Source organism: Martes martes (genome assembly GCF_963455335.1).
Source record: "Martes martes genome assembly, chromosome: 1".
In the NCBI taxonomy this organism is placed as follows: domain Eukaryota; kingdom Metazoa; phylum Chordata; class Mammalia; order Carnivora; family Mustelidae; genus Martes; species Martes martes.
The window spans coordinates 41,060,231-41,084,448 of NC_137888.1; the positions used below are offsets into that span (position 1 = coordinate 41,060,231).

At 33.3% G+C, this 24,218-nt stretch overlaps 1 protein-coding gene across 2 annotated transcripts in view; it reads left to right on the forward strand.

Moving 5' to 3' along the window:
• EPHA3 (EPH receptor A3) overlaps window positions 1-24,218 on the forward strand; it is a gene marked incomplete at both ends in the record, with an annotated part of 354,839 nt that overhangs the window by 292,087 nt on the left and 38,534 nt on the right. For both annotated transcript variants that reach the window (XM_080797891.1, XM_080797892.1), the window contains 4 exons: window positions 3,179-3,304; window positions 9,648-9,833; window positions 20,613-20,674; window positions 22,488-22,697. In XM_080797891.1, coding sequence (XP_080654017.1) covers window positions 3,179-3,304; window positions 9,648-9,833; window positions 20,613-20,674; window positions 22,488-22,697 — 584 coding nt within the window. The remainder of the gene's footprint in view (window positions 1-3,178; window positions 3,305-9,647; window positions 9,834-20,612; window positions 20,675-22,487; window positions 22,698-24,218) is intronic.

Genomic DNA, 24,218 nt, shown 5'->3' on the forward strand with positions numbered 1-24,218 from the left:
GTGAAGGGATTATGTGCCTTGTATCCTGCATCACCTGATTCCTGGAACCTCTGGGGTCAGCAGTTAAAAGTCAGCAGCCAAAACTCCCACAGTGAACAGGCTGTTTTACTTGGGGATGTGTATATGTTTATATTTGTATTGTTCCCCAAATTTTGTGTGCATAAAAAAGCAATGTATATGATTTTACTTCATTGAAGTGAGTTTGATTGATTTTAGTTGGAAACGAAACTGAATTTTCAGATTATTTAGTAATACATATATTACCCTAGGGCTGCCAGGTATGAGAAGTAACTCTAAGCACACTTTCAAGGCTGTTTAAAACGAATGCTTATTTAAAATGTTTGAGGCTTTGCTCCTGACAGCTCATTTTATTATGGTCTTTGCAAATTCTGATGCTAGTAAATTGCTTCCAACTTCATTTCCTTGAGGTGAGCAAAGTAAAACATTTGTAATTGTTTATAAGAAAAATTTTCATTTTGGGGGAAAAACTTGATTTTTACCTTATCTTTAAAAATGTTTCTTTTTCCTTGAAAAGTAATACTTAATTTCCTTACCTTACTAGTTCTTTACCTTACAATCTACTAGAGATAAATCAAAACAGAACGATCATATAGCCTAGCCAGACTTTGAGGCAAGCCTTCATTAAAATGTAACCAAATTGACTTCATGAAAAGATTCTGACACATTTTATTTCCTGACTTTTTATGTAAGTCTACAGTTACTTTTACTGTTTTCCTTAACCTAAGCAAGAAAAGTATGAGAGCTTTCCTTAATCTGTTTGCTTGGTTTAAGGGTAAAGTGTTTTGGTACTGATAATACTGAAATAGGTTTAGTGTAATAATAAACTATAGAAGACCACTGTCCTAAAGAGTGGCTGGGCCATCTGTTTTGATAGGAAGCAATAATGTTTTATAATGGCAGAACCTTGCAAACTGATCTTGGAGCTCAAAAAGAATGGACACTTCTGAGCCCAAATTCTGTCTCTAGAAACCTCAATCACATTAATAATTGTGAATGAACATTCTTACCATGAAAATACTTATAATGACAAATAGTCTCTCTCATTTATTGGACATTGACCACATAACAGGCACTCGTGCCAGGCACGTGAACAGCAAGTTTTCAAGAGCCTTCTTTCTCTGGCACCTCATTTATTCTTTTTGCTGAGCTGTTCAAAGTAGAAAAGCTTCAAAAGTAACAGTTCTTACCTTCAAAAGCTATTTTACTCCACAGTTTGCCCAAGCCAGAGCAAAGGACTTGTCACTTCCCCATTTCTGTGGATGTAACTCCCTAGATATGTCTTCTCGAAATATCGGCACTTGGCCTCAGGATGGAGAGGTGGCACTATGGTGGCGCTCCTGTCAACACAGGCTTGAGTAGGACGAGTGTTAGCCTTTCTTCTCGGTTTGTTTCCCAACTCTCCCAAACCCACTCTACAGTCTCAAAATCATCTGAAGACATGGCTAAGGAAAACTGATTTTTTACTCCCTAACCACCATTTATTTTTATAATCCATTTTTTTGTATGCTTCTATTTCATGACTCAAAAACTTCTATTTCATGAACATAAATTATTATGTGGTGTAACCATGGCATTTATAAAGATGTCCTATAGGTCAATGAACTAATCCTTTCTCAGCCCACACTATGAAATACTAGACCTGTTGGCCTAATGTCCATTGAGCTGAAGGCTTTCCAGAATAATAGCGGTCTTCAGTCTTTGCACACATTTCATGCAAAGTCCAAAATGGAGTCGAAGAAGTCTTTGGTCATCACAGAATGTTCAGTTGCATTTGTCATTAAGATTCTTTCATTATAAAATTAAACAGGAAAGGATAACATCTGATTTTGTTACTTTAGTATTAAAAAAATCGTTTGATAATATAGTGCAATAAATGAAAAAAATGTATCACTATTGGTCATCCCTGCCCCTTGCTAAAACAATGTTACCAATCTTTTTTTACCAATGTTACCAAAATTAAAAGTAAAAATCCATTGTATTAGTACATACACAATATTCTTTAATGTTAGAGCATGTTTGTGTACTTTAATATAGCCTAGTCTCCCTTTTTAAAAATTTAGTTTTAGGGGTGCCTGGCTGGCTCAGCTGGTAGAGCATGTGACTCTTGATCTCAAGGCTGTGAGTTCAAGCCCCACATTGGGCATACAGCTTACTTAAAAAAAACAGTTTTATTTTAGAGAAAATTAGTTTATTGACTATTCCAAATTTTTTCTAATGTGACTTATTTTTCCAAATGATAGGAATCTCATTAATATTAAATCAGATCCAAAATGATTCTCCTGAATCTTTCACCCATGCTATTTTAATTATAGATTATCACAAAAAATTTTGCCTTCAGAATAATTAAATAAATACATATATGATGAAGGAGGTTTATATATAATAAACTATAAATGTAATTTATGTTTGGAATTTAGCTTCTTAGAACCATTATTAAACTTACAGAGAATCTATATTGTCCTTAACTATGTTGAAAAACTATACAATAAGATTTCAGTTAATTGTACATGCATGTAATAGTACATGCATATAATACTCACATTATATATACATATCCTCACAGGTTTAAGAAGACCTACAATTGCAATGTGAAATCTTGATTGTGAATGTTATTAAAAGGAGAATAGTATCAGACAAAAACCATGATGTTTTATATTCTTCAATTAATTTGTCTGTAATTATAGCTGCCATTCCACCTTATGAAATTATTTCACAAACTTTGATTTATTGTCAGATGTGCCCTTGTTATAAATATCTGTTTACTGCAGGCTTTGTAGAATCATAAATGTGTAATAGTGTGATGGTGTTCACTCACTCATGCTTCTGATAGTAATTACTGGGTCTACTCAATTCTGAACCATCCTCTCCTTGAGATTCCCCTTTCTGAAAGTCCATTTTCCTTCTAATGCTTTTGCAGGGAAAGTTCATTGTGTTTCCTCTTTTGTTTCATTATGGGAAACTTTGTTTCTTAAGTGGTTCAATACTTAGTCCAACTTCTCTGTCTGCCAATTGCCATGATACCTGAGAATAAACTAAAGTTGGTATACTTTTTTGTAATGGGGATTTTTTTTTCCACTGATAATGTGATCATGAAATTGCGTCAGTAAAATTTAAATAAATCTAGCTACAATAATGCTTTCTTCCTTCCCTTAAACAGTAAAACTTCCAGGTCTCAGGACTTACGTTGACCCACACACATACGAAGACCCTACCCAAGCAGTTCACGAGTTTGCTAAGGAGCTGGATGCCACCAACATATCCATTGACAAAGTTGTTGGAGCAGGTAACCACCAAAATAACCCCACCCCCAACCCTGTGTTAATTACAAATTTACAACTATGAATAAGAATGCTGCCTGAGATCACTCAAGTTCTCAAGCCTAAGTTATATTGCTATGAAAAGGGACATTTTTTCCCTGATTTCATGATCAAAGGCAGGCAATAAATAAATGAAGGAGCATTTAATGGAACGTAATGATTTCAAAGGTGCTAGACTTACAGACTCACAGACCATGGCCAGCTTTTTATTTATTGAATTTCAGAGCCGGCAGCCGCAAGAGCTCAGTCCTCCCTGGGCTGTGCTGATCATGTGTCACAAAGCCTGTTTGGCTGAAAAGGGGATAACAGGATGAAAGTGTCTTACTTTAAACAAGTTCACGATGTGAAAATTTTGATTTTGTAAAAAGGTAATTTTAGAATCCTCTTCAGAATTAAAAAAAGAGACAACACAAAATAAAATCATAAATGACACATTTTATTCAAATTTATTCAAAACTATTTTTGAGTGAACAGTTTGAATGGTTCATTTTAATATTTGCCTGTAACTTTGTATAGTCTTAATTCATTTGTGTTGAAGCTTGCTTTCATATAGACATTTCGTCGTTCTAATCATGAATCTAGTCAATCATAGATCCATTAACAAATACCTATGGATTGTTAATAGCAGATTCATATTTCCAATAAAAATTATACTTATAAAATAATGATATTTTCACATTTACACATTAACATATGGACTTATACAGACATGCAGTGTGCAATTGAATAAAAACTGCTACTTAAAAGTAAAAATAAATATTGTACAGTAGTTTCATTCCATCATCTCATTAGTCAATATTGTTTTAAAAACAAATGCAAAGTTGATGTAGGAAATAGAAAGATTGAGAAATTAACTCATTGAATTATACATAACGTATAGAACCATGTTTTCGACAAGTACTATATATATGACTGATGCTTCATTATACAGATATGCATATAATTTCTCTGTTTCTCTTTCTGTACATCAAAGCAGTGTTTAGAATTCTAGTGGCATTGCTATTCAAACAGGACAGTTTGAGTAATTCATATTATCTAAATAAAATGATAATTTACTAAATCTTCTCCTATAACTTTATTCATATTTTATCTTCCTAAAACTCACATGTGCAGGTAATATTAAAATATGGAACTAGCAATTGATAAAAGGAGAATAGAGTATGTGCTTCCTTTTCCACAATCTAAGACTTAAGAATATTCACACTCATCGTATATCTGTGAATGCAATTGGAACAAATATATATTTATCACTTTCTTTCATTTGTGCAGTTCTGCTTTGTAAACTGCTCTGTGACATGGGGGCTTTTTGTCGTGCTGGTATTAATGTCCCACAAGAGTGCACTGTTCCCCAGCATGGAAACCTCAGGGGCATAGGTAGCACAAAGACTTTGCACACTCAACTGATTTGAGGGGAGAAACCCATTTAGGCTCAGCCAGTGTCCAGAAGGCCAGACAGACACATCAGGACCTTGAACTTTGGGACTCTCTGCATTAATAAAATTAAATATGTCAATGTTATTGATAATGCCAGATATCTAGAACAGAGTGGTGAGAGACAAAACACATTAAAAATGGTATCTGATAGGAGTGCCTGGGTGGCTCAGTGGGTTAAAGCCTCTGCCTTTGGCTCAGGTCATGATCCCAGGGTCCTGGGATCAAGCCCCACATCGGGCTCTCTGCTCCGTGGGGAGCCTGCTTCCTCCTCCCTCTCTCTGCCTGCCTCTCTGCCTACTTGTGATCTCTGTCTGTCAAGTAAATAAATAAAATCTTAAAAAAAATAAAATAAAAATGGTATCTGATAAATGAAGAAATGCAACTTATACTAACTCACTTAATAATCCCCGACACTCATTAAAGATCAGGACAGACATCTTATTTCATTTCTCTCTTCAAACATATTTGTAAAAAAATTGACACATGCCCCATTTTCAGGTTTTTGTAGCCGATATCCTCATTTGCCACATTCAGGGCAATAATGCTGTGCCTGCATTGTTTGCAAACAAGTATATCTTCAAGGTCAATTACACTTCTCCTGGAAGATTTCAGTATAATATTGAATACAGCCAATTCTAGTCTGTCTTGATTTGTCTTTCAAGGGTTTGTCATCACCAAGACAGAATAATAGGTGGAGATTTTGAAAGCTATCAATTTTTCTTAAAATTTTGTTTTGAAAAATGTAAAATATCTACAAAAGTAGATGAAATTGTATAATAATAAAATGGAGAATATAGTATAATAGTACCCATTTCCACCACAACTTCAATAACAATCTATTCCTGGCCAGCCTTTTTTCATTTATACACTTACTCATTTTCTATATCCTTTTAAATTTTTAAAAATAATATTGTTGATAAAAATTTAATAGTTATGCTAAACTGATTAGCATCTATCTTCCATTTGCTACAGGACTGAATCTTTCAGTCAAAGACAGAACTTTCTCAGTCAATTAAATATGCAGAAAGACTCTATATATGTGAGCTAATTCCCTAATTTTCTGTAGGATATATTATAAAAAGAAATAAGTATAATGGAAACTCTTATTTATACTTTGGCTAATCAGAAGAATTATGCCCATATTGCAAATAACAGAATTAAAATTGAACCACAAATTGACTTACTCAAAGTAGTAATTTTTTTAATATTAGAATTCAGAATGACTCAAATTTCCAGTTTTATCCCTCCATCCAACCATTATTTCAAAAATTAAATTCTGAAAATTTCTAAAAGTAGAATATGTGCATTTAAGTCCCCATTCTATGCTAGGCATTCACATGATATTTAATTTTATTAGCCATTCGGGTAGGCATCGTCTCCATTTCACCAGATGAGGAAACAAGAGCTAAAAATTTGAATGACCTATAGTCACATAGTTATTAATTGAAAACCAAAATTTGAATGTTGTACTTTCCAATTTCAAAGTTCATACTAGACACTAATAATGACAGTAACGCCTTCATCTAACATTTTTCTGAGGATTGAGATAATTCTTGCACATTGCTTACCTGACACATCAACATTGTTCCATATATATTTTTATTATGCTTCTCTTGTTAAAACGGTAGAAGGAGAGTGGAATTTGAAGCTAAGGCAGAGTGTCATTCTACTTAAACACAAGTAGATTTTTTTCTTCTATTTTAAATGACATGAGTGTAAGAAATTTTACTTTGAGCAATTTTGCACTGTGTATCTTAAATCAGAATATGGCGTGCCCATTCTCAGAAAGCATACTTTATTTCAAAGGACAAATAAAAACTGCTACACTTACTGGATTTAAAAAATCAAGCAATGACTTCCAAGGATGATCTTGTAGTTGCGCTTTTACCTAGAAATGATGGGAATGGCAGGATCTAGGTTTTTTTTTTTTTTTAATAGACTCGAAGTTAATTGTATAAGACCATGTAAAATCCAGCCTTGTGTTTGGCCAATCTTTGTTAATTTTTCTGACACTGTTGTTTAAGTTAATATAAAGACAACTGAATTAATATTTAATATTTCTATGTTTAGTAAAGTATATTGGTGACCATTTCTAGTATTTGTATGGTGAAACAATCACATTTCAAAATTTGTTTGTTTGTTTTTTTTAATTACCATTACTGAAACATCCTTTTCTGAATTTTGGAGGTAGATAACATTTACATATGTTGGCTATCCCATTGAGAAGAAAGAAAGGAACTCTAATTGACCAACTTGAAATTCAAACTCTTCCTCTGATGGTCTCAGTGAGGTACTCTCACAAAATGCTGTCCTTCACAAATACTTGTCCAAGGTGGTATTAACCTTGCTACCACCATCATCATCACAACCACCTATTCACACATCAATACAGAATTTGACAGTTTAAAAAGCATTTTTATAAAAAAAAAAAAGCATTTTTATATTTGTGCTTCAATTTGATCTAACTTTTTAGAGATAGGTAATTTATCCTTCTTAAGGTAGGTCTGAACTCAGAGAGGAAAATAGTGACCAACATATAGATGATACTTACTATGTGTCTTTACATAATATTCATTCCTTTATTTGCACAAACACCTTATGAGTTAGACACAGTTGGTGTTCCCAAGTTACAGACAGGAGACAAAAGAACAGAGAGGTTAAGATGCTTGCTTAAAATCACATGGCTAAGAGGTTACCAAGGCAATTAGACCCTAGAATCCATACTCTGTCCACAGTTCTGTACTGTCTGTCCTGCAATCTGTTGACAAGTGATTTATTGCCTAGAATAAGTGATGATAACATCAAAATTTAAAACGTGATGCATTACAGCATATTGGCTTATGATAATGGCAGAAATTAGAGAAAATTAAAGCTTATTGTGGATGATCCCTTATGGTTTACTCAAAATTAATGTTTACACAACGTGAACTGGAGCACTTTGGAAATGTTCTAATAACCCAGTATCATGAAAGGAATGCTAATTCTTATATATATATATATATTTCTGCGTGTATGCACATGCAAAAGAGAGAGCGCATCGCATGCGTGCACACAAGGGGGGGGGGTGCAGAAGGAGAAGCAGCAGACTCCCCACGGGCAGGGAGCCCAACTCAGGGCTGGATCCCAGGAACCCAAGATCATGACCTGAGCAGAAGGTAGACCATTGAGCCACTCCCTGCAGCCTTTACTCGTGCTTACATATTCTAACAATGGTTTACTTTGCATCGTAACTTCTCCCCCGAATACACTCTATAATGACATATTTTACTTTGGATTTCAAAAAGTCTATGAATGTTCTCAAATTCTGCCTCTGATTCTCCCTGTAATCTGAAAGAACACTCTAGCTACAGATACCACTATCTTCTCTATACTCCCTCAAAGGGAAGAATTCTTATGAGATCTGTCTTATTTAGTATTATAACTCTGTGTTTTTCAATGTGTCTTGTCACACTGTTGCCAATTGATGAGTATTTATTAAAAAATGTGTAATTAACTGCTTTTGGACGTTAAATGAAGCTGATCAGTTACAGCATAAGTCATTGTTTTGGAAACAGTGATTCCAAAAACCACCAGTTTGGAAACTGGATTCCCAAGAAAGGGTCAAATCTGGGGGAGGTTAGAGCTTCCTGGAGAGAAGCGAGTCGTTCCTAGTAATGCAGCTGGTAAATCAATAGGATAATCTGCTGCTTTTGTGGGTTGGACCACTTGCTTAAACAAAATATAGGAAAGAAACATCTCACTTCTTGACATCTTTTCTCTGGCTGAGCCATGGGGCATGGAGCTTGTACAAAAACTCACAGTGAGAAGGCTGGACCAAGAATGCTCTTCCATTCCATAGATACCCTAACAATGTAATTAAACCTTTTCAGAAAAATCTTTCATTTGATATTTAAAAAGAAAACACATTTTAAGGTATTGTACAAATCCACATAATATTAAGATTTCCTCTATGAACAAGGAATGTTCTATGGGTGGCACTATTTGGTGGTAATTACCATGGCAAGCAGTGGGTCAGAGAAATGAATGTAAAGAATGTCTACCCTCAGGAAGCTCAAAATATGATGAAACAGTTATGGGTAAATCTTCTCAATAACAATATATATGAAGTTAGCACCACAGCTAGTTCTAGGCAGTTTTATATTAGTTGGCTTAGACTATTTAAAAGTCAGCAACACTCCATATTTAGTAGATTTTGGATTAATCATGCATTTAAGACAAGTTTTTTATTGGAGATATTGAATCAAAGAAAATATTTATAGTGATTCTATAGAAAAGATTATTACCTTTTTTTTGATACTAGTATTTTCTTCTTCCTTCCAGAAGCTCAGAGAATTTTACAACTTAGTATGTCAGTAATGCAACAGGCCAATACTCCAATAAAATGAATTGGTAGCAGATGCTTCTGTTCTCATTTTCAGAGAGTCTGAGTATATCACTAAACTGATTCTCTTAGTAATGACAGAATGGCTGGAAACATCTGAAATTTAATCTGTTGCTCAACCCATAATATCTGTGTTGGTCTGCTGATCATCCTCAGGAAATGGTAGCTATGAGAATAAGGAGTTAAAACCCTATTAGATATAGCGTTCAACTTTCCTCTGGTTCTTTCATATTTTATTATCACAATGTGGTACTTGAAAATGTATGAGGCCACTTACAAGGTCCATTTTCCATAGGGTGTGGATGCCCTGAAGTTTCTTAGGGAGTCTCTGATTACCGTCTTCTGAAATAAGTTGAAAGCCTACAGCGTACATCTTGTGGGTCAAAGGTGTAAATATGTTGAATGGGATTATTGAGGGGAAAGAGATACTCTTTACTGATACCTTTTTATTATATAATTCCTTACCTTCTGTTGTGGTTCTGTTCTCCTAACAGGTGAATTTGGAGAAGTGTGCAGTGGTCGCTTAAAGCTTCCTTCAAAAAAAGAGATTTCAGTGGCCATCAAAACCCTGAAGGTGGGCTACACAGAAAAGCAGAGGAGAGACTTCCTGGGAGAAGCAAGCATTATGGGACAGTTTGACCATCCCAACATCATTCGACTAGAGGGAGTTGTTACTAAGAGTAAGTCAAGTCAAAAGACAGACTTTTGCCTGTGTTGAGCAGAGGTTATTTAAAACTAAACTCAATCATTAAAGAATTTTGATTTTTGATTATTTTTTTTTACATCAGTCAGTCAGTCTTAACAGAAAGACTAGTTTGGGGTTAACATGTCTTTCTTTGACAAAAGAGCGAAGATATTTAAGGAGTTTTATATTGAAAGTGCTATTCTAGATCTTTAAAAATAGGAAAAAAATGGGAGCTAAAAAAAAATTGGTCTGTATTAAGACATACTGATGAAAAGACAGTTAAGAAGTGAATTGTGGAGAAGTCTCTGTTATGTAGAGTAACAAGGAAAAACAATGACTCAATTTTGACAGGAATTGCTGGGAACTCCCAGCTAGCTGCCTTTTCTTTTACTGTTCACCAGTTTCAGTTAAATTTCCAAATCTTTACTCCCTTGATTTTAGGAAAATTATGGGAGTATGGGGACTGCTTCTGAGCTGTAAAGATTGGGATCACATTAGACCCTAGGCCTTTTCCTCGTTCTCTGTGGATTTCAAATAATTCTAATCTAGAGTCCCAGATGGATTTTTGACTGGTCTGGGGAAACTCTGGCTCACTGCCCATGATAGAGATCTGAACTTATTTTCATGATAGTTTCTCCAGCCGGACTCAAAAGGAATCCCGTGAGGCAGGTATGTGATTTTTGGCTCCAGTACCAATGAAAACCTCTTGAGAATGTTCTAGGATTTTTTTTTTTTTCCTCAAGATTTTAGAGCACAGGATGAAGAATAAGCTCAATTGGCAGCAAACTACTTAGAGCGAAAGACAACATATGGCAGGAAATTTGGCATCCTTTAGGGGATAATTCATTGGCACCACATTTACATATTCTATGGTTACCAACAGACATTACACATTATATTTTTCACAATGATATTTTTCTTTAACATTACATGGAGCACTTTCCAAATGGCACTAATACCTATTCTCATCTTAGTGTGACTAAAAAGGCAGTTCCTTTCTCACAAGAGCATGGTATAATTGAAATGTACTTTGATTTCCTTTGGAGTTTTCTTATATAAGAAATGGGATTAGGAACTGAGTAATGTAGAACTAAACCATAAACTGTAAGCCCATATTAAGTATGGTAAGAAGCATGTTTCCCTTTGTACTCCTAAATATTAGGCCATACTAGTAGTAACTCTGAAATATTTTCCAATGAAGAGCATTTTTTAACTATTTTTTTAATTAATAATAAAAACACTGTTAGTAGTAGTAATACTGGGAAAATGTTCAAATCCCTTGTTCCTCCAGGGCAAGACCATATTACTTAATGCCTATAGAATTAAGAATTATGTCTCACTGGGATTTTAATAATCAATTAGCCATTTATTCCCCTTTATATCATCCTCACCAAGTGGTTGTTCTTCAGATCTCGAGCACACCCCTTGGGGAGGAAACTCATTTGCACTTGTATAGCCATTTTCCTTTTAACTTAATTTTCATAAGGTTTTTTTCATAAGATATTCTTTATGAGTTGACTATCGTATGCCAACATTGTACTATGGATGTCATTTCATTATTATCACTACCCTGTGAATTAGATACAATAATTCCATTTGCATTTGAACAAATGATACCTGTAAAGAGCAAGCAGCTTATCTAAATAGAAATTCCTGGAGATAGCATTGGAAACTTGGTCTGTTGGTTTTACCTTTTGTCCCTAACAATGGACAAAAATGAGTTTCTAATTTTCATTTTGTATTCTACTTCTTCTTTTATATCTTGATTTTTTAAAATTTCTCTAATAATCCGATCATAGCAAGAAATCCCTCAAGCCTAAAAAATTTTCTGGAAAGAATTAATAACCCTTAATACCTAAAACAAAATGTGAACGCTCATAAAGGGAAAGAGTCCATGTTATTTTTAAGGAGTGATGAAAATAGAAACTGGATCATACTAGGTTCTTAACTTACCAATGTTAAGGAATTAAAAAATATTGATTGATTGATTGATTGATTGAATGAAAAAAGAGCAATATCTTCTACCTATAGGTCTTTCTTTGGTGTTGGTTCATTAAATTGAACACATGCTTCAAGGAAGTGCAACTATATAACTGCTTGCATCAGTCAGGGAGTGATGGAAAACATCATCATATTTTATTTTATTTTTTTTTAAAGATTTTATTTATTTATTTGACAGAGAGAAATCACAAGTAGGCAGAGAGGCAGGCAGAGAGAGAGAGGAGGAAGCAGGCTCCCTGCCAAGCAGAGAGCCTGGTGCGGGACTCGATCCCAGGACCCTGAGATCATGACCTGAGCCGAAGGCAGAGGCTTACCCCACTGAGCCACCCAGGTGCCCCAACATCATCATATTTTAGCATGGGCAGAATTGTCTATCACCTAACTTCTCCAACCCCCAAACTTAATAAAGAATGAGATAAAGGGACTATCAAAATAAATATTTGTTTATTGATAGGCTCTTATATTTTATCAAATGTAAATTGACTTTTTGGTTTCCAGTGTTAATAAATTATTGAAAATGACCTGTTTTATTTTGCTAGCTATTACCTATAAATTCATTCACTGAATGATGAGCAACATTAAACCATAATTATTAATGGCAAGTTTTCTTTAAATATAAAAATGAAATAATCAAATATGAATTATGGCCAGCTGACAAAAAAAATCCATAAAACAATACCCAAGATCAAACTGCAGAAAAATAATGCATTAAGGAAAAAATAATTTTAAAATCATAGGTATTACACATTAAATGCCTTATTGAAGTCTGATTTTATAACATTCTAATGTGAATTACAACTGCCTTATTTTTGGGGTGAAAGTTCTAAATTTGATAAATCTCCCTGGTCAAATAAGCATGTAAAAGACTGCCAAATCTGACTATATAGATCCCAGTCATCTTGTATAGTACAAATATAATAGAGTAGCAGACCTAGATTAGATTTTGAACTTCTGGCATATTTAAAAGCTCTAAGTCTGGTACCCTATAACATCTGAGAGGAAATAGAAATGCCTTAAAATGAAGTTAATATGTTTCATTTATCATATAAATAAGGCAATTTTGTCACCAGAAGTTATTCATCCACTGCTATTATTTTCTTTGTTTCCTGGGAATATGTGACTTCTAAAACAATCTAATTGCAAAGTTCATAAACACACACACACAAGTGATGCATAGCTTATAATTTAATAAGCAAAATTGTGTTTAAAAAAGAAAACCAATTATATCAGTATCTGGATTAAGAATTAGAGGGTCAGAGTTCGAGTTTTGATTCAACTCAACTGGTTGTGAGTCCTGTGGCAAATCAAAGCACTCACAGAGACTCATTGTCTTCCCTTGTGATTCAGAATAGCAGTTCTACTTCACTATTTCCAGATACCTTAAAGGTCAAATAAGATTATATAGGAATATATTTTGTTAAGTGAAATAGAGCTATGAAAATCTAAATTATTACTCCTGGTAAGTTTGAGAATTTATTAATTAATCTTGGCTGTATAGAAAAAAATTATTGAAAGCAATTCCTTTTGTTTTGCTCAATAATAATTCTTCTTAATATTTCTATTAATTATATGTTTGAACCACTACATCTGTTATAAAGTATCATTTTCAAGTCATTTAGAGAAAGCCCTTTATTCAGTCATTATATTTCCATTTATTTGAATTGAACCATAAACAATTGTAATAAGTTTTGAGCTTGATGGTCTTAAACAAGAGAAGGTGAGAGAGTCTCTGATCTTCAAAGTAGCAGAAAGCTGGGGGCACAGTCTCTGCTCAGAATTTGGTACTAACATGTGTTATCAATTTTAGTTGAAGTTCAAAAAGATGGAACTTGTTTTTAGCAAATGTTTGATATTTCTGCCATCACACCATTAGTCAAATGATGTTCATACTTCAAGAAGACCCACATTGGCCATTTTTTACCTAGTGAAATAGAAGGAATTATATTAGATAAGGTTGATGTGGTTTTGTTGGTATTTGGGAGGGCTTATTTTCTGAAAATTAGAAAAAATAATAATAATTGATGTAACTGTAACTTTTCATTAAGGAATACAGTAAGCAGAACATTAGGACAGTTTCTCATAATTAAAACATTCTATACTGATGTGAGTGTTCACTTTACAACAAAGGTTTTGTCATTTATTTGCACCTTTCTATCTCCTGCACATATGATAAAAATATTGCTGAAATAAAATGTCATTCTGTGGTGACAATGCCAGTTTCTTGCTATGTCCTGTTTGCTTCTCTCTGAAAGTGTTCTTCTGCACTTATCTCAAGGGTACTGTAATATTCAAAATAGACTATACATCTTATATTTATTTTATTAATAATTTATAGAAATAGTTTGTTAGAATAAACTCTGATGACACAAGTTCTCTTGCGTTCATGACTAATTTGAGAAAGGAGTTGAAAACATCTCTATCCAAGTGTCCACAACAATGAAATTAGGAAAATCTTTCAAATATATTGGAGAAAAAAATAAGACAGGGAATGCTATTTTTACACATTTAAGAATTTTCCTTATTTCTTCAACATTGGCCATTTATATTTTTTGGTTGAATTGGCCATATTTGAATTTAAAAAAGAAATTGTTTTTGTGTGTTTTCCCCATTTAGATAGGTTTATGATATTTTTGAAAGGTTAAATGCAACTTAACAACATTTGTTAGAGCATGATTTACATCTGCCCAAAGATCAATTTTAAATTTTTAAATATACAATAACTCTCCTAAAGGAAGAACTATAATTATACACTTGTTTAATAACTGTCTGTATAATTCTAATCAGACACAAATTCTTGCAAAAAGTGAGAAAAAGAAACATCCCTAACTCATGAGGCTGAGGATATCTTGACACCAAATCATACAAGAATATTTTCAGAGGGGGAAAAAAACTGCAATGCATAAACAAAAATTCAGTAACATTAGAATAATTATAAAGCCATAGTTAATAATTTTATCAAAAAAGATACTATATAATGCTCAAGTTTAGTTTATTCCAAGAATGCAAAGTTGGTTTGCTATTAAATCATTCTAGAAATTCACAACATAGATAGAAAAGAAAAAGTCAATCTCGATAGATACCGAAAATAAACATTTTACTTTAAAAATTTTTCTCAGCACATCCTACATGGAAATATGTATGTCTGATAAATGTATGTAAAAAACCAGAAAACAAACAAAACAAAACAAAAACCTACAACATTGTATTCAGTAGTAAAACATGAAAAGCATTTATCTTAAAGTAGAAATGAGAATCCTGGTATTATCAATTCAATTCATTATCATACACAAGGTCTTAATTTTTGCAAAAAGACAAGAAAATAAATAAAATGTAGAAAGATTGAAAAGGGAAAAAAATACAAGCTGTCCTTGCAAAATCAAACTGAGCACATTCAGATTACATATTTATTAATTGTTACTGCACTTATTTTCAAACCACCTTTGAATAGAATAAGGAAGAGTAGAAATATCATTCCTGTCTTTTTTTTTGAAGTATAGTTGATATACAACGATATATTAGTTTTAAGTGGATGGTATATTGTTGGCTGTATAGCCTATGCTATATTTTTCAGCTGTTCCTGTTTTTAAAACTATAAAATTTTGTTTTGAATTAAACACAAATAAAATTTAAAAGTGTAAAGTAACTGAACATAAAGCATTCAGTGTACTAAGATTGGAGTATGGTTGGTAAGGAAGACTTGGAGAATGTGTTTCTTAGCCTGATTTTGAAGAGAGAGACTATCCTTAGGCACCCTGAAATGATAGACATGTGGTCAGTTTTAACTGGCACTGTGCTCGGTGCTGGTTTTAGAACTACATACAACACAGAGTTGGCCCCTGCCCTCATTAATTTATAGACCAGTGGGTGTGATAGGGGGCACTTTTTAAAAAATATTTTATTTATGTGTGTGAGAGAGAGAGAGTTGGCAAAGGAGCAGAGGAGTAGGGAGAGAGGGACAAGCAGACTCCACACTGAGCCTGGAGCCATACATGGTTCTGTCTCAGGACTCTGAGATCATGACCTGAGCCGAAATCAAGAGTCTGATGCTTAAGCAGCTGAGCTGCCCAAGCATCCTAATAGGGATCATTCTTAAAATGAATAATGTCTTGATTAAAATGGAATTTGGAAAATATTGTCCTGTATTTTTATATGATTTAATAGTAAACCACAGAAAATACTCTAAGTTCAATCAGCTAGTTAGGTACAGTACATGAAAATCTAAAACCAAAGCATTTTATTTCCAATCAAAGATGATTCCGGTCTTTTTTCCTGGGAATAATAAAGCATATTTGTCAATTTTTTCTTTCAGTTTACCTCCTGCTGTGTATGCTTTTTTGCTTCCATCCTGATTCTGATTACATATTAATCATGAGCGCTGGCTGCTAAGGTCAAAGATTTTGATTTTATATACCAACTCATGTATTGGAATGTGTTTTAATTTTTTGGAAATGAGACATAGAGTATGTGAGATACAATTACTGGTAGTAGGAAATAATAGCATTTCCTTTGAAAATGAATTAAATTTCAATAATTTTTTAAAGATTTATTTATTTGAAAGAGCGAGCACAGGAACAAGTGGGGGGAGGGGCTGAAGGAGAGGGTGAAAATCTCAAGCAGACCATGCTGAGTCTGGCGCCCCACATGGGGCTTGATCCCAGCACCCTGAGATCACAGCCTGAGCTGAAATTGAGTCAGTCAGTAAACCGAATGAGCCACCCAGTTGCCCCTCAATAATTTTTTTTAAAAAAATTTTAAGTACTCTCTATATCCAGTGTGGGGTTCAAACTTACAATCCCAAGATGAAGAGTTGTATGCTCTACTGACTAAGCCAGCCAGGCACCCCAATAAGTTTTAATATTTTTATCATTGATGAATACTTTTTATGTTTGAATGAAAATATTTCAATCTAAAGCCAACATTTATTTGATAATTGCAAGATAAATCTCTGTGTATGGCTATGTATTTATTACATTTTCCTGTCCTTTTTATAGAAAATGTGATTAGAAAGGCTGTGGTGAAATACATAATGTTGAACCTGGAATTCTTATATACTCTAAATTACATTTCTTGTGTCATCAAACAGCGGTTCAATGATTAATAATATATCTGAACCACTGGGGATAGTTGGGGAAATGAACTGATTTTAACAGACTGATTTGCTTCACTGAACCCTTTAGTTATGAAAGATCATAATTTTATTTATACTCATGAGTCAACCTAGGAACAAAAGCGAAATTCCACTGCACATTTATTTTGCTTATTTTTGAAGTTTCATTTCAGCCAGCCATCCAACAATAATTTTATTGAGTTTTACTATGAATATTCATATGTACTTTAGGATTTCTGATGGTAATGAATAATATAAGCCCTTGAAAACATGAGAATGTCACTCCTAAATCAAAATACGTATGAGAGAGCATGCAACCTCGATAGAAAAACACATTGCATCCACGTCCAGATGAACTGATATTTTATAAATAATCTCCAGCTATATTTAATACGTGTTAGAACTAGTTCTCACCACTATTGCAGAAAATTTCTTTTCCTTTAACCTTATTTATTATAATCAAAAGCACAGGGAAACTAAGGTAGAATAGAAACTTAGATACTAAAAAAATAAAATTTAGAAATTAAGGCTTTCCAAGGTAGAATATTTGTGATTCTGTTTATTCTTTGTCTGTACATTTGGATTTGCTGAATCTTTGAACTTAATGTAAAGCGTATTTTCAGACTTGCCCATCTTAACTGATGTGTTTACAAATGTCTAAATTTTAGAGCTAAATGCAGCCTGATCTGATTTCTGAATGATCATGGGGCTTTGGCTTAATTGACTGGTTTGATTTTTCAGCTACTTTTATTTCCCTTGCCAAACATTCCACTAGACATGCTAACAAGAAACGAAATGGTCATAAGGCTGGGATCCAGAAGGAAACGAGTGATAAGCAAAGGTCTGGGTAGTATGAAAACCTGGTAACTGGCCACTGTAGTTGAGAGTTGGCTGTATGAGGCAAAATATCTGTGACTACACTTACTGTATGCATTGGATTTTGCTAGCATATTATTCTTCATAGAATGGTATTAAGGCAAGAACATAGAAAATTATAATGATTTATGGAGAACATGCATATGAAGGAGTTCATTCATTCATTCATTCATTTGTTCACTCATCCATTCTTTTAATTTCAGCTCAGTCTCTGGGACCAGTTTTTAGGCATTGGACTGATCAGTTCAGGATAGATAGAAGTTTCCAAGGAAATGTTGAATCTTCCCTTTCTTTCTGAATATTGTTAAATCTAAAGTTTAATTAGAATTTTGAAGAAGCAAGTTCTAGAGGCTTAAGCTTTTGCCTAATGACTTTTCAGACATTACCAGATTAACTAGATATATATGATATGTTACCCAAAATATACAATTAAATCAGTACCTTCATGGAAAACAGATTGGTACACCAGTTAATTGTTACATATATAAAAATTATCTGAAAATTATAGAATTTAAATAATTTTTCTTTACCTCTTAATAAATAAGACCTATAGCTTTGGATACATCCAAATACTAAATACAACAAGTATAACCTTCATAGTACCAAGCCATATAATTCATAGCTAGTGTGAATTAAGATTTTTTTACCTATGAAAGGAAAAAGCAAGCAAAGAAAACTATTTTTTTAAAAGGTGTTATTTATCTGCTTGAGAGAGAGAAAGTGCACAAGCTGGGGGCAGGGACAGAGGGAGAGATAGAAGGAGACTCCCAGTTCAGCAGGAGGCTTACATGGGGCTCCATCCCAGGACCCTGAGATCATGACCTGACCTGAAGGCAGACACTTAACTGACTGAGTAACCTAGGCTCCTCAGAAAACTGTTTTCTATCATCAGAATGGCAAACTAAACTTCATGATTTAGAAGGAACATATGAGGAAAACTTAAATGTGCAGTACAATGAGGGGTGTTTTGATGTTTGTTAAAAAGAACCAGGGAGGGGGACAAACCATAAGAGACTCTTAATCTCAGGAAACAAATTGAGGTGGGGGAGGTCTAGGGTGGCTGGATTATGGACATTGAGGAGGGTGTGTATTATGGTGAATGCTGTGAATTGTGTAACACTGATGATTCACAGACCTTTACCCCTGAAGCAAATAATACATTATATGTTAATAAGAAAAAATCAATTTAAAAAAAAAAAAGCTTTTTGCTCAAGGTCTTTCAGCAGTGCTTAGTCAAGACTGGATTCAGGTCCTTCAGACGTGGAAGACAAGCAATTTCCCTTCTTTTTGTAACATGATGGAATTATATTTAAAACAATATTATAGCAAAAATAAAAGAAGAGAATTATAGTGTAGTAATACTATAGGTTTTAAAATCAGCGATAGCCGTGTTGGGAACGTGCTGGAGAACTAATTGTGTGACTTCAGCAGGTTTCTTAAATCCACGATGCTTTCAGTTAAGGACACCATAAAATGGGAATAATATATATCATTAAAGCACAAGATGGTGTGAACATAAAGTAGTGTAATGTATGTATGTAATATATATATGTATAGATATGTAATGTTGCATAATTCTAATCATGCAAAAATTAACGTTTTCTATATATAAAAATATTCATTTTCCATATTTCTTTGTCTTTTTGAATTGTTCATTTTGCATTACTTATTTTCCAAGTTGCTATTGTAATATATACAGAGTTATATTTTCAGATTTGCTCCCATGACGTTAAACTGTGACAATTATCTAAAATGCCACAGACTTCAGAGTTGTTATTTTAATTCAGAATAATCCATGGAATTGACACCCAACAGTTGCCTGAATCGTTATATGGTTGAACATTTGTTCTATTTGTAAATACATATAACAGTATACTCAACACTCTTGTATCTAATGCTTTTCATATTTTAAATGTTTCCCTTAGTATAAATTTCCAAGAGTAACAGCATAGTGGATTCAAGTTGCTGCTTTTGGCTTTATTATGTATTAGCTGTATTACATTGAGTAAGTTGATTACCCTCCACATATCTTAGTTTTCTCATGTGTAAAATGGAAATGATAATACTTAAAAAGTTATCATATATAGAATAATTAAACCAGCATCTGGCACATAATAAGTGCTATATAAAGTTAAATGCTCATTGAAAGATTTAATTATATTTAAGGGCACATATTTCTAAAATGGTTATTATAAGTTACTGCCAATAGCTATATTAATTTTATTTTCCTTTTAAACATGGATTTTACATTTTTAATGTGTTAATCAAATACAGATTCTTAAGAGTTATAATTAGTCATCTGACTTGTTTTATGAAAATCACATATAGGATCCATGAAGATGGGGACTTTGATTTACTTGCTCTGACTAACCGGCATAAAAAGGAACACCTAGGACATAGCTCTATAAATACCTGTACAAAGGATAAATGATTGTGGAAATCCTGGCTCTATGTTGGGCTGGAAGGCAGAAATACTTCATTTTGTAGATCAGCTAGGATTCAACTAAAGATAAAAAAGGGGGCATATTTTATGCTCACAGAAAGCCATGCCAAATAAGCCGACTGAGATACAATAAGTTATAGCCTCTTGTTTGGAAAACAAATCTTCTTCAATTTTTTTTGTTTTATTTCTATTAAATATTTTTTGCAACTTTGCAAAATTGGGAAGACAGGGAAAGCTTTTACATTTTTTAATTCATCAGTGTATCAAATTGTATTATATATATTCCTGACATGATATTTATTGAACTCTGCTGATCATGTTTAATTTATTATTTACCATATATCCAGGTAAACCAGTTATGATTGTCACAGAATACATGGAGAATGGTTCCTTGGACAGTTTCTTACGTGTAAGTAGATGATTTTATATATATTCATATATCTCTTATCCCTATCTATCCATATCTCTTAACCCTCTATCTATACACATATATGCATAAATCGCTGAAAATATGAGACAACCTCTAATATTTTGCAAGTTATTAGATAACGAAGTTTAAAGTAAAACTGAAATTGGGGGAACTAAATCGTAAGAGGAAAACTAAAATCATATCTTTATCTTGCAGCATCCCAAGTTAATGGTTTATTTTTTTTTATTTTATTTTTTTAAAGACTTTATTTATTTATTTGACAGACAGAGATCACAAGTAGGCAGAGAGGCAGGCAGAGAGAGGAAGGGAAGCAGGCTCCCTGCTGAGCAGAGAGCCTGATGTGATGCTCCATCCTGGGACCCTGGGATGGTGACCCAAGCCGAAGGCAGAGGCTTTAACCCACTGAGCCACCCAGGTGCCCCAATGGTTTATATGTTTAAAACAAATTTGTGCAATCTTCTTCAGCCTTTTTGTACTGCCGAGATTCACATTGGTTAAAATAGAAAATTCTAAAAGACCCTTAAATTAAGACATAAATAACATTGATTGATGTAAGATGAACATTCTCTTTTCTTCATTTAAAGTAAACTCAGACTGCTATTAGATAGAAGACCATCTTTCTCTCACATAGAGCTTTTATCTCAGAAAATAAGCAAGTTTTATAATTCCAAAGTAGTCTCAATTCAGAGATATCATTTCGGTGATATATATGCATCCATACATATTCTCAATGATTTAAACTTAGAAATTTTATTTTTAAAGATTGCTTCAGCAAATATTCAAAGAAATAAGTTTTATGGGGAACAAGATACTGCCAATCACCAATCACTGCAAGGGTTAAAAAAAGACTTTATCTCTGTCTTTAATATGCTTTCAGTGTTATAAAATAGAAATAGATAGACAGAAAGCATAGTATAATTCATTCATGGAGAAAAATTTTAAATTTTCTATAAATGAGAAATTATTTATTTTAATTTTCATGAGGCAAATACAGATTTTACCAGCAATTATTTTCCCAAGCATTTAAAAAACAAGTACTTTTCAAATCAGATAATTAAAACCATTATAATAAATATTCTTTTAAATTGTTATTGTGTAGATAAAACTAAACACGGAATTTTATATCTATCTATACATGCATTTATGCACATATGTATATCCATATGTGTATATCTATTTACCTATTTATCATATAAATCGTGTATTTCTATTTTAATCCAAGTAAACTGAAACTTTTCTAAATACAGACCTCTGACTTTGTGTTTTATTGTCTTCCATTTTATGACCTATAACTCAAGACTGAGTAGAAAATGAATATTCAGTAAATATTTCTAATTCTGAATTATTTATTTATGATGATAACTTAAACATGTAACATCCACCTTCTTTGAAGCAATTAATAAAAATCTGAAAAACCAGAAGAAAGAGTGGACATTCGATCAAATAAGTATGTAAAACTAAAATAGCCACAGTATTCATTTCATTTTCTTGTTCCTGAACTTAAAATTTCTGAGGGGTTTGTCTGTCACCAACAGACCAGGAAAGATCTAATTTTGAATCTGAAGTCAGAATATTGGGATCCTCCTTGTAATGAAGTATTCAGTAATGCAGCTACTGTGCTATTTTGTTTTAGCTTTATTTCTATTTATTCACGTATCTTGTTAGGCTGGAGTGCTTAGAACAAAAATGTATATAGTCAGTCTTTTTACAGTTCAGTATGTGAGATTTTAACCAAGGTATATCTCTAAGGAAGAGCAACACATCTTAACTGTGTATTTGAACTACTTCTCAGAAACACGATGCCCAGTTTACGGTCATCCAGCTAGTGGGGATGCTTCGCGGGATAGCATCTGGCATGAAGTACCTCTCAGACATGGGTTATGTTCACCGGGACCTTGCTGCTCGTAACATTTTGATCAACAGTAATTTGGTGTGTAAGGTTTCTGATTTTGGACTTTCACGTGTTCTAGAGGATGATCCCGAAGCTGCTTACACAACAAGAGTGAGTCACTTTTTCTTTTTCTTTTTGTCCTTTTTTATCTTTGTTTTCCGCCTTGTGTTATGTGGACTTGCAAATAAATAGAAGTCATGTCTCTCAATGCTTTGTCAATTATGTCTTCCCGTGAAGGAAATGTATCCTTTAACATTAAATTATTGTTACTTCTTCTGGGCAAATAGATGGTCACTATTTATAAGGTGGATAATGATGGTAATTCTGAAATGTCATGCATCAGTTTAATGGGTCCCCCAGAAAGGCAGCATGGTTCACTCATGTTTGAAGTCTTGAGATTTTTATATTTATGCATTTTTGGATCTGGTTGAGCCTCTTTTAGTAAACAGACAGGATAAATTCTCAGTACCTCCATCCAACTAGATATAATTTTAAAGCATTATAAAATTCATCTTTACCTAAGCAACACATGCTCACATCATAAAAATTTCAAAACAAAGCAATAAAAAGGAGAAAAGTCATCCATAATTGTGCCACCCACAGAGAACATGTGTAACTTTGTCAGTCAATTCTTCCAGATTTTTTCTGCCTCCTTATTATACACACCTATCCATGAATACATAATTAGAATAGGGTTATTCATAATATCACTGTATAGCCTGCTTTTCTCTTAGCAATATACCTGCCAAATATATTTCACTGTCAATAAATAATCTTCAAGTTTCCATTTTCAGCAGTTCTATCTATTCTATCTGGTTGTACCATTTTATTAAAATCAACTCCTAATTATTGGTCAAATTATTATTATTTCTAGCTTTTTAAAAATTGTTATCATTTTATTCTTTTTTAAAAAATTTTTTTTGATTATGGTAAGTGTACTCTTTAATCCTCATCCCCCACCTAGGTACCTTCTTATAACCATCAGTTTGTTCTCTATAGTTAAGAGTCTGTTTCTTGATTTCTCTCTCTCTCTCTCTCTCTCTTTTTTTCCCTTTGCTTGTTTGTTTTGTTTCTTAAATTCCACATATGAGTGAGATCGTATGGTATTTGTCTTTCTCTGACTGATTTATTTCACTTAACATTGTGCTCTCTAATTCTATCCCTTTTGTTGCAAATGGCAAAATTTCACTCATTTTATGGCTGAATGATATTCCTTTGTGTGTGTGTGTGTGTGTGTGTGATGTACCATTTCTTTCTTATCTATTCATCAATCAAAGGACATTTGGGTTGCTTTCACAATTTGACTGTTTTAAATAATGCTACAATAAGCATAGGGGTGCTTATATCCCTTTGAATTAGTGTTTCGTATTTGGGGGGTAAATACCTAGTAGTACTATTACTGGATCATAGGGTAGTTCTATTTTTAGTTTTTTGAGGAACCTCCATACTGTTTTCCACAGTGAATGTGCCAGTTTGCATTCCAACCACCAGAGGAAGAGGGTTCCTTTTTCTTTGCCTCCTCACCAACATTTGTTTTTTGTGTTGTTTCTTTTAGCCATTCTGACAAGTGTGAGGTGGTATCTCATTGTAGTTTTGATTTGTATTTACCTAATGATTAGTGATGTTGAGCCT